The sequence below is a fragment of the Lemur catta genome, chromosome 12, assembly GCF_020740605.2.
Source record: "Lemur catta isolate mLemCat1 chromosome 12, mLemCat1.pri, whole genome shotgun sequence".
NCBI lineage: Eukaryota > Metazoa > Chordata > Mammalia > Primates > Lemuridae > Lemur > Lemur catta.
The window spans coordinates 80,658,038-80,670,491 of NC_059139.1; the positions used below are offsets into that span (position 1 = coordinate 80,658,038).

The 12,454-nt window shown below is 36.8% G+C and overlaps 1 protein-coding gene across 1 annotated transcript in view; it reads left to right on the plus strand.

Annotated features, from left to right (window-relative positions):
• Positions 1-11,816, plus strand: part of LVRN (laeverin) — a 61,923-nt gene extending 50,107 nt beyond the window's left edge. Inside the window, exons 17-20 of the mRNA XM_045566067.1 lie at positions 156-323; positions 535-672; positions 7,170-7,245; positions 11,373-11,816. Of these exons, the coding sequence (XP_045422023.1) occupies positions 156-323; positions 535-672; positions 7,170-7,245; positions 11,373-11,513 (523 nt within the window). The 3' untranslated portion in view covers positions 11,514-11,816. The remainder of the gene's footprint in view (positions 1-155; positions 324-534; positions 673-7,169; positions 7,246-11,372) is intronic.
• The last annotated feature ends 638 nt before the right edge of the window (positions 11,817-12,454 follow it).

Below are 12,454 nucleotides of genomic sequence, written 5' to 3' on the forward strand. Positions count from 1 at the left end.
GAGAGTTCCCACAATTGTCTCTCTAGATCCCTGCTTTTGATCTTTATATCTGAGATTACAAATATTTTTTCTAGACTTATACTTGTAACATATGACAACCTGGGTAAACGTACAACTTAACTGCTGTGAGAAATATTGCATGTTATATCTTACAGAGTACCTTATCTGATTAAAAGTGTGATTTTATGTTATGGCATTGCCTTGGGAAGTGATAAAGAATGGGACTTTTTGTTAAATATCTACACTAACACAACGGAGGAAGAAGAAAGGATTCAACTTGCCTATGCAATGAGCTGCAGCAAAGACCCGTGGATACTTCACAGGTGATTATGGTCAACTTACCTTGAAACTTCCTGGTGGAGGAATGCAATTAATAAACTAAAGGGAGAAAAAGCAATGTGCTAATATAAGAATTAAAACAGTGCATATTTGTGCATCACAAACTTAGAACCATGGGATTTTAATTCCATTTATTTAAATTAACTCTTTATATTGGAATTTTTCAATTTATTTTTTGCAAATGCACTTTGGCAGATATATGGAATATGCCATCACCACATCTCCATTCACTTTTAATGGAACAAATGTAATTGAAATTGTGGCAGCCTCTGAAGTTGGCCGGTACATTGTGAAAGACTTTTTAGTCAACAATTGGCAAGCTGTGGGTGAAAGGTAAGAAGGAAACTGAGACGTCCTTTCATTTAGGTCACTGGTTTGCTGCTAGAAGCTCAGCTTTAGTCTGGCTAAGTCACAAAAGTGCTTTGACTCGAAAAGTGATGATTTTTCCTGTTTTTAGTCTCACCACAAACTAGCTGTGTTATGGAAGAGAAAATCACTCATCCTTAGTTTTGGCTTTCTGAATTAAAATGGATTTTCATCGGACACTTAATTTACCTCTGTTTCCTCATTATGCCCCATAAAAAATTTGTCTTAAGAGACATATTTTTTGGTATGAATGTATGTCATCCATTCATTTATTTTGTGAAGTACATTTCAATATCTTTAAGAAACAATAATAGTCATTTAGGATATTGGCCTGACTGTTGCTAATGTCTTATGTTTGTCAGATTCCCTTCATGTATCTGAATTCTTGAACTTTTTGTATTTTTCAACTTTAAGATTAAATGTGCTCAATTTCTAGCCCCTTTGTTGGGTGAAATATACATTAACATATGAAACTCAGACAGCATGCCCTTGATGGCTAGTCTTTCTAGAACATTACTTAACCATACATTCTTAAAAGCTCAGAATTAACATGCCCTACACATTAATACATAGTTCTACCCACAGATGTAGATTTGGTAGATACACAGTAGCCAACAGTTAAGGCCTAATACCCGAAACACCTAAAAAGGCCTGAAAAGTTAGAAGATAACTTTTTGTAAACAAGTTTATCCCTTTAGAACAAAAAGTATATTTAGAATATAAATGTTTAAGATTGTGGATATGGTTTTCTTTTAGAGAAAATAATTCTTTTATAAAATTAAACACCTTTACAACACGAAAAGATATGTTTTTAAATCAGCAATTGAAAATGTGCAGATGAAAGTTCATTTGTACTATACCATTTCTCTGGCTTATCAGTGGAACACACATAGCCGACCCCTACAATGAGAATATTGTCCCTGTCTCCTATTTTAGATGATCTGTCACTCTTGGTCCATTGCTTCAGATGGCTCTATAAATTCCTTACATTTCATAAGATCCCTAAGATCTTGGAGGTAAATTATGTCTTCCACATTTGCTTAAGTCATTAAAGATAATTCCCTCCTGCCTAAGCCCTACCTTCCACTGGGAATTTGGGAATTGAGTTTTAAATTAGAATTATTTACATGGGTCCCCCTTATTCCCTGAGGTCTCAGAGACTCAAACCTCATAAGATTGTCCATTGGTTTTTGTTCTCTCTTACTGGAGCTTATAACAAAAGCTCTGTTCCCGTGTCCAGTCTAGGTCTAACACTTCTGGCTTGCCTAATCTTTGAAGCCATCTGTCCTCCTGCTGCCTTGGTCACCTTGCCCAAAGTCATTAACTGCAGCCATAGTCCTTGACTTTTCTTCCAGAGTCTCCTGCTGACCTCTCTAGTAGCAATTTGGGGATTAGAATGTTGAGAGAATGGTTCCTGTAAAAAATATGTCATGATTTGCCTGACACAGGCTGTCACATTCTCCACTCCTTCTGATGCATGCACTGCTGCACCCTTCAGAAGACCCAACTTCACAATTACTTTCCAGGCTTGTGTCATACACAGCACATGTGCAAGTTAAAACCCCAAAGTGGCTTTGAGCACCTCATGGAATCCCAACGTGAATATATGGTGGTAGCTGAGACATAGATTTGGCATTATTGCTGGATAGCTCTCTTGTCCTGTCATGCTGCATTCCTAGTGTTGACAACTATTCTGCCACTAGAAGTCACTGGACTAGAAAATAAAGGATAACGGCATGTTTTTAATCCTACAGATTTCTCACTTAAAAATTAAGGATGATTGGCTCATTCATTGTGAGAAATGTATCATAGTAATATTAACCAAAAGAGAAAGAGTGGATATTCTTACAACTTCTATGTAAGTCTAAAACTATTCTGAAATTGAATAGTTCATTTTTTAAAAAATTAGATGATGCCCTGTACCTCTGCCCTATAACACAGGTGTTATGATGAGAAAGATTGCTCTTAATTTAAATGACTTTAAGTGTGTTTTACTTTTTATTCCTCAAAAGAATTTCCTTCCTTCATTTAGAGAACACGAAAATGTTGGCAACATTTTACTGAGGCTTAAATTCCCCTTTCTGGGAAGTCTATTGTCTAGCAATTTATTTAAATGGTCTACATAATTGTAGTAAGTAAGAATATAAAGGAATTCCTTTTTTTAAACTCTAACTGGGTCTTATCATTATCCCCAAGAAGTTCCTTGAATTATAAATGCATGAACTTTTAACTGTGTCTTAATATTTTTGTCTTTTAGTTGACAAAATGCCATATTATAGACAAATAGATGCCTATTCTATTTACAGTAAATATATCTCAGTTCACTCCTCTTGCACATTCTGCTACAAAAAGTCTTTCAGACTCAAATAAATTTGCTTTCTACATCTCATACATTTATTTTTAGGATTTAATTTATGTTCATCAGTCTTGCTCAATTTTGCTAATCATTTTGGTTCAATAGATAGTAATATTATTATCAATTATTAGAAGGAAATAGAAGTTCAGTTTAAAAATTAAAATGTTATTTACACTCAAAATGGCATAGGAATGTTTACTTAGTTCTTTGTATATCAGAATATTTAATTTTCACTTACTAAACAGTTATATTTGACATGATTATTTGTATGACGCCAGCCCTCATGTAATGATAAAGATAGTATAAAAGTATAAGTAAAAAAACGCTTATGCCAAATTAAATTTTATATTAACTATGTGAAAAGTATTTCTACTGAATTTGCTAAAATCTAGCTGATCACTAACAAGTGAGCACTTCAGTTTTTCTCAAGTGTGTTGTACTGTGTTCTACTCATGGAAGATGAGGATGACAAGCCTTCTGGGAACAAGTGAGACAATAGCCCAATCAGTTTCAAAACTGTTTTAACCCTCATTTTTGCAAACTCGGGGTATATTTTAGCATCACAAAGTCTCCGGGGAGCACTGCAGAAGGAAATTTCGAGTTTTCCACACATTTTGACCACCTAGCATCTTATAGATGCAGTTCTTCTGAGCTCCGGCTTGGTATATGCTGATGTAAACAATGTGTCATTTTGCCAGTAGACCAGTTGTTCCAGAAGAAAGAGGAGAGAAACAAAATTTTCTAACCCTTTTATCTGGAACTGGAACTAAAACAACATCTATTTATTGTTTGCCTATTAGATAACGTTTAAGCCTTAGTTTCTTCTTCTATAAAATGACAAATGTTGTATTTGATCAATTCTAAGGTTCTTTCTAGTAAAAAAAAAAGTTTTAGTTCTTCTATGTCAAGGTACAGTTGAAGCTGTTGTTGGGGATGTAAAGTAATTAGGACCTGGTGTCTGATAAACGCTGTAGAGGAGAGATGGCAAGGGTTTTGGGGATTCCAGGGGAAGAGAGGTGTGATTTGAATAGGCAGTGCGGGAAAACTCCTCCTGGTATATTTCCAGGACACCAGGAAATACGTGGAGGCAGACTGGGAGGCTGACTTGGGACCGGTCACAATAACTGTTTGACTGGAAATTAGAGCACTGGAAAGGAGGAGATAGGGCTGGGATGATAAGTTAGGAGTCAGGGCGAAGGACAGATAATAACAGGCCTTGAATATCGTGCCAAGGAGCTTTATTTTGTGTATTCTTCATTGGTGCTCTCCTGTCTCTAACTGGTGTAGTATGTGAGGCACACAGTTGTTGTGTCTGATGGTGACAGTGTGTTAAAGCTATTGGGAACAGTTCTAGAACTGGGAGGATGGGGACAGACAATACATAGAGCAGTATAGCAAAGTGGTGGTTTCTTCTTCTGAGAATTATGGAAAATGTCTCTTTATTACTTTCCTTTGTCCTTTTATTTATTGTGTTTTTAGTTTTCTATTTATTCATTAGAGACATGGTGTAACATAGAGTTAAGAACACAGAATCTAGAATCAGGTCAATCTCAGGTTGAGGAGACTGCTAAATGTGTGACCTTAAACAAGATTTTTAACCTAAGCTTCAGTTTCCTTATTCAAAAATGGGGATAATAATAATTAGTGTTAAAATGATTTAGTAATGGGCTAAAGTGCTTAGCACATAATAAATGCTTAATGTTCATTATAATTAATATCTCACTGGGTTGATATGATATATATCTGTTTTATTACATGAGTCTTTATGTTAATCAGTTTCTTTTTCTCGGTATTGTCATTTTCTATTTTGTGACATTGTTAATATTTCTCAGCAGTGTTGGAATGCCATGATTAGAATGAAAAAACTTGCCTTAATGTTGGTTCTTTAAAATAACATGTTTTATATGCAATAGTTATAGTTTTCACAACCGCATATAAAATAATTACCAATTCATAACCAAGATTCAGAGGTTACATAACTTACCTAAAGTCAATACCCAGTGAACGGAAGATCCTGAACTAGAACTCGTGTCCTCTGGCTCTGATTCCCAGCTCTCTCCTTGGTTCCTGCTAAATAAGGAAATGTTGACTTCTTAATTACTGATTTTATGAGAGTACTACTGAAATTTCTAGTCTTTTAATGTGTTCTTGATACCTCAGTGTCTAAATTTTTAATAACTTAAATGTTATATCTCTTAAACATTTGAAATGCCAAGATTTGTTCAGAGGTTTTAAATTTGTCTTACTTAGAAAGCCTAATCATGTAATGTGATTTATTTGTCTCAATTTCAGAAAAATTTTTAAATTAATAAGGTAGATTTTCAGTTGAATTTTTTAAACATTAATAAACTTTATGTATAAAATGGTGAGGCGACAGGCTCACCCCTATAATCCTAGCACTCTGAGAGGCTCACATGAAAGAATTGCTTGAGCTCAGGAGTTCGAGACCAGCCTAAACAAGAGCGAGACCCTGTCTCTACCAAAAGTAGAAAAAATAGCTGGGCATCATGGCATGTGCCTGTAGTCCCAGCTACTTGGGAGGCTGAGGCAGGAGGATCACTTGAGCCGAGGAGTTTGAGGTTGCAGTGAGCTATGATGAGCCACAGCACTCTACGCAGAGTCACAGAGGTAGACTCTGTCTTAGAAAAAATAAAACCAAATAATCTGGTGAGGATAAACTATTTGTAATGTATACATTTCTGTTCAGTAATACTTCAAAGAGATTGCTTTCTTAATAAGAGTGATAAATCATCTATTCAAAAACAACTCCTCTTGAAGATGACGAGAACAGGAAGGAATGAATGTGCCAGGGACTCTAATAGGTGCTTCCACATACATTATCTCATTTAATCTCCAGGACAGTGCTTCTAGATATATGTTATAAGCCATTTTTACAATTTATAAATTGCTCAAGGTAACATTAAACCCAGCACGTCTTGGGGTAACCCTTCTGGGTCTGGTAGAAATTCACATGTTTAGTACCAGAGGTCGGTTTCCTCTGTTTTCTACTTTTCTTTTAGAGGTTGGAACTTGGTTTCTTTGGAACTCAAATTTCTTGAGTCATCTTACAGGCTTTCTCTACCTGGCCAATTAAAATAGAGAACTAAGAAATATTTCCTCTTTCTTCATAAAAACAGATTTGCTCACCTGAATTAAATGCAGGCTGTCTCCATTTTGCTCAAGCAGACACAGCTTAAGTTACAGCTGGAAACTTAAAAGAACAAAAGCGCTATTTTCTTTTGCCTTTATTTGTATATTTTGCCAAAGTTAACTCTCATAATTTCTAATTTCAAGTATACATTGTTTAAGTAAACCAATTGTGTGATATTAACTGTCAAGGCTGTTCAACCTTTTCTTGTTCAGTCTGTTATAATAACCCTATTTAACTTTTCTTTCTTTTTTAATGCATCCAAAAGTCCTTTATTTACTTTTTTAACTACAGCAACACTTTGAGCAGGTATGTATCTGCTGTTTTTCCATAGAAATACTTTATGGCTTTTTTTTTTAGATGGTTTTTGTTGAATTTTCAAGGACACTAAACTAAAGAGGAAGTTTCAATTACCAGACCCGTTGGAGGGAGCTCAGGCAGAGCTGTGGTACTTAGCCTTCGGTGATCACCAACGTTTGAGACTATTAGAAGACGTGCATCCTCTCTCTGAAAAGCATGCACAAATACACAATTTTAAATACACTTGCAGGGTGTTTTAGCAGTTCAGAAATTGATCTCTTATTAACTATTGTTTTTAAGGGGCATAATTTGCATATTTATTTACTCCTTTATATATTTTCTTAATTTGAGACATGCAACATATATTCTAAGTACCTCATTTAAAAATATAAGCACGATTGTTTTTAAAAAGAGCTTTTTACATTTAATCAAAACTTTTAAAACTATGTGTTACACAAATCAGTGTTTAACTGTACATATTTATTATTAATAGAATTTCCTATTAAAAATGAAGCTAAACTAGTTCATATATGTCTTTGCTTGGATTTGAGAGAGAGGAATTAATAGGGGCTGTATACTTAGCATTCATCTGTTGTGTAAAATATGGCTTTATCTTGCAAAATGCTTTCCACCCCTGATTAGCATCTTATTGCTTTGTAGGTACGGAACACAATCATTGGTTACTTTAATGTATATAATAGGGAGAACCATAAGTACAGATTTACAGATCGTGGAGGTAAGTACATATTGTGAAATATAATGATAATTTAGAAACCACTTTTTATGTAGTTTAGACTTGCTAAAACTAAAAATAATAAGCTTACCTGAATTATTACCTCCTATGCTTCCATTGATGCCATATCACTGTGAAGGAAGTGTTTTTTCATTGTATCCTGCCCCTGAGATAGAGACCACCTGTCCACGGAGGGTTGGACTTCATCATTTCTCACCTGAATTACTGCAGTGGGCTCTGGCCCAGGGTCCCTCTCCCAGACTAGTCTTCCCTCTGTCTCACCCTCCCCATTGCTGCCAGTCATTGCTCTGTTCCCAAAGCTTCAGTAGCTCTTCAAAGTTTTTAGAAGAAATTTTAAAATCTTTTGATTAGCACAAGAGAGAGGTCTTTCATGATCTGGCCCCTGCCTTACTCTCTGGTTGCATTTTTGCCCACCTCACCACAGAGCACTAGGGAGCAGGAGAGACAAACAGATACCCCAGACACTTTTCCTCTAGCTATATTGTACCACTTGCTGATTTTCTTGAATTACCATGTTATTTCACATTTTCTAGACTTAAGAAACACTCTGCCTTCTGTCTGGGGAATTCTCTCCATCCCTGTCTTTGGCTGGATAATTCCTAATCATCCTTTAAGATGATTCCTAGGATGACTTGGGGAGATAGAAGAGGAGAGGGTTTAAAATTCTAGGAATTTTTTAAATAAACTAATGTATACCCTCTCCTCTTCCATGCTCCTGAGTCATCCTATGAATATATTTATCATAGTGCTTACCACATTATGCTGTCATCAGTGTGTAAATAGGTCTACCCCATGAGGCTACAATGAGCTCCTTGAGGACTGAGACCATATCTTAGTCGTATCTATTCCAGAATCTAACACAAGGCTTGCCTTTCTTTGGCTTTACCTTCCACTGGGCTGAATTTCTTCTTAGGTGGGCTTTCTCTGCATGGAGACAAGCATAGCTCCAGGCTTACATGATCCTTAGCTCTCTCAGTTGCAGAAGGAGGACGCTTTCTCACTCAGCTTCAAGTTCTTGACCTAAGAAAGACTTTAGTTGGTCCTACTTGGGTCACATGCACCAATCACCATATCCAGGGGAGATGAAATACTCTGATTGGTCTAGCCTGGGTCATGTGCCTACACTAGGCACCAGCCCCACCCAAACCAGAGGCACTAGGAATGGGGAAGGGGTAGTTCTGTAAGGAAAAAGGAGACACTATAACCAGAAAGCAAACAAAGGGGGCAAAAGCGAATGTCTACAAGAAGACACACTCACACAAAGTAAAACAAGAATAGAACATAAATACAACCTCCACAACCCCAGTAGCATAGGTAAAATTAGCATGATTTGTAGTCCCAAACGTTGGCAAAGATGTAGAACAACTAGAACTCATTTATCCTGCTGGGGAGAATGTAACATGGTATAAGCACTTTGGAAAAGAGGCAGTTTTTTAAAATGCTAATCAGAGACATATGACCTACCAGTTTCACTTTTAGGATTTTCCTCAAGAGACATAGAAACCTGTGTCTACACACAGACTTGTACATAAATGTTCATAGCAGCTTTATTCATATTAGCCAAAAACTGGAAACCATCTAAATAGCCATCAATAAGTGAATGAATAAGGAAAACATAATATTTCCACAAAATGGAATGCTATCCTGAAATAAAAAAGAATAATTTATGTAGCAACATGGGTGAATCTGCACTCTCTAATCTCCAATCTCCAAGGTGACTATGCTGAGTAAAAGAAACCAGTCACATTCTGGAAAATGCAAACTAATCTATAGTGAACAAAAGGCAGATAGTTGTTGCCTGGGACAGAGGGAGGGATGGACTACAAAAGGGCCTGAGGAAACTTTTTTGGACAATGGAACTGTAGTGTATCTTGACTGTGGCTTCAAAGGTATATACATTGGTCAAAACTCATTGACTTGTACAGTTTAAGTAGATACAGTTTATTATACCTAAATCATATGCCAATAAAATTGATTCAAATTAAACATCAGGGCCTGGAACTATGTTAATAAGAACAGTAGGGCCTGTCTGTATAAATAAGAAAGGAAGATCAACCCTCCCCAACCAAATAAACAAATAAATGTATAGGTCATAAAGGCCTGAAATTTGATCCTAAGCAAAAAAAGGAGAAATAGTCTGTTATGTAGTTGTTATCATGAATGAGGGAGAACCATTAATTCCTGAAGAAATTATCTTTGTTTGGGTTTTGGCCTGCCTGAGGCTGAGCTGTCAGGGGTTCCCTGGACAAGAGAGAGAAAAGCACACCACACCCAGAACATGCTACAAAGAAAGCTCGCAGAATCAAGACTGAGTTTGTGTTAGTATCTTCCAAAGTGCATCAGTTCATCTTTGCTGCTACAGAATCCAATGAAGTTTTATTGTTTTATGAATGAACGAATGAAGTTTGTATAAATTTAGCAATCCTCAAAGTTCCCCAACTCTATAGTCAATGCTGGTTTACAAAAATGAACCTCATAGTAGTTAAGTTATTGCAATTTTGAAAACAAATAAATTAGCTATGATGAATATCTTTGTCTACAATATATTAATGCCCAGCAGTTCTACTGCATAACATCAGTTCACATGACAATATCTAAAATAATTGCTGAAAAGGAAAGTGAAAAAGAAGTCATCTCAGTCTTTCGTCCCTTCTCACAGGCACAGTTTTCACAATACCCTCCACGCTGGCTCTGATCTTTGTGCTCCGTGCTGCTAGAAGCCTGGTCTCTCTCATGCTCTCAAGTATTCATGAAGCCCACCTACGATCCCACAGAGCCCCCCTACTCCACCACTGCAGGAGCCCGGTGATGGGCACGCCATCAGTGGTATGGAGCTGTGGGCATGTGGTTCCCACCTGCTAGCAGGTGTGTGCGTGAAAGGAAAGAGTGTGGCCTGTTCCTGGCTCCTTAACCCACTTCTCCCTAGAACTTGACCCTTCTTTTACATTGTAATTGGGCTTGATAGCTCTTTTACTATTCAATTTCAAATGCATGAGGGTTTAAGTGGGCTTCTGTGAGCTAGAATGGGTGCTAATAATATCATCTTATGGTGATATATGGTGGTATATGTCTAATCCACTGACACAGAAATAGACTTTTGGAATATAATCTGTTATTCAACTGGAGACTAACTTATATGTAATATTGTGACAAATGTTTCCATAACTGAATGCTTAACCTGACCCAATGAGGTAATTTACCCAATGGATGAATATGCTATCTAAATATTCTCACATAAAGAATAACATTTGTTAAGACACAAAAATTATGTACTAGCTTTGAGCTTTAGAAGTAGCAGAGTTTCTTTTGAGATAAAAAATAGGATTTTACTGTATCTCTGTTCATAACTCTTGTGTAATATTCAGTACACATTTAGTAAATATTCATTGAGACCTACTGTGTGCTTTGGGAATAGAGCAATGAATAAGACAAAGTTTCTGCTTCATAGACCTTCCAGTTGTTGACCTAAAAGAAAGAGAGTGAGGTGCAAAATATAATTTAAAGAGTTTACTTGAGCCAAAGTGAGGATAGTTGCCTGGAAGACTCAGACCCAAGTAACCCTGGATATGACATCTATCTGGCTTTTGTTACGAGCAGGTTTTTAAAAGCAAGAAAGTGGGACAGGGAGTGGGCTGATACAAAGTGTTTTGTCAGGAATTCTCATTGGTTTACAGATAACATTGATTAGTGATTGGCTATACATTGTTAAGCTATGGGGTATGGGTTAGAGTGTCGGGTGTGGCATTATTATGTTAATTTATAGCTACTTGTGGCAATAGCAAGCAGTTTCAAGAGAGGAAACATAGCTTGTAGAGGGGAGTAGGATGTGAGTGATTGCTGTCTCATTTGATAATTTAAAAAGACTTACCTTCCTCAGATAAAAGTTCTTTTGTTTTCTCACAGTGTACAACCACTTCTTCAGGGTAGGTAAGGTGTCCGTCACATTGTCACAGCCAGTCTCCCCAGGGACACATAGCTAGGTGTACACGTTTCTACGCATTCTGACCATCATCTCCCATTTTCAAAGTCATGTTGCTACTTAGCATTGAGACATTTATTTTGTCCAAGTGAGAAGTCAGATTGCACTGACTGGCTGTCTCTCCTTCTAGCTGCAGCAGTTTTTCAACAACATGTTGGAGGAGCACCAGAGGATCACAGTACATGCCAAATTACAGACAATAAAGAATGAAAATCTGAAAAACAAAAAGCGACATGCCAGGGTAGCCGAGTGGCTTCGGAGAAACACGTAGCCTGTGGCTACTTTCAGCACTTCTCTTGAGTATTATAATGCGGTTTACTCCAAGTTTTGTCTTCCAGTACTCTGTAAGGCTGGAAAACCACACATTTGTTGTTTGTATTTCAGTCACATTTACTATTCAGAGTCCTGTTCTTCCCATACTGTCATGTTTGGCCCTGAGGCTTGATAAGAGCTAAGAATTTTGCCAACACAGCTATAATTCTGGGGAAGATTTCACTTTATTGGGCTATAAACCCACAGAATTTACTTTAAATGCCTTGTAAAAACAAATTTACCTAAGACAGTCTTGCTTATTCTGTTGTGAAGGCCAATGGAATATTAAATCATTGGCATTAATGAAGAGCACATTCTTTTTTTCTGAGGGAAACACAGATTTGCAATGCTTGAGGGTTTATTTAGTTCACTGTTGAAAAGAGTAATGAGAAGTAAGATGATAGTATAAAGAAACAGAAATCCGAAAAATAATATTCCCCAGAAGACAGAAAAGCCAAAGAAAAGCAGGTTTGAAAAAGAAAGAATAAGACTATTTAATAAGCCATAAAGGCAAGAAATGTGCCTTCTCCTGCCCATTTCTCTTCCCTACTGCATTGAGCCACACTTTGCTGGCTACTGAACTTTCATTATGGTGTTACAAAAAGACAAATAATTATAGGATCCATGAAGTGCCCTTAGGATCACTGTGAAGGAGGCCAAAATAAGATGAAGGCTCTGCTCTGAAGTTCTTGGTTGCATGTTCCCCCGTGGAATGGACACTCTTTCAGCCAAAACTTATGAATGAAAAGGGAATCTTCAAATGAAGGGAAATATGACTATAATGAAAGCATAACCAGAGCATAGTCCTTACAGTTTCACACTCAGGGGATTAAGTTTGAAATGTGGTCTTTTTTGGCCAAATTGAACCCACTTGCAATGTGGACCAACTGAAACATTTTC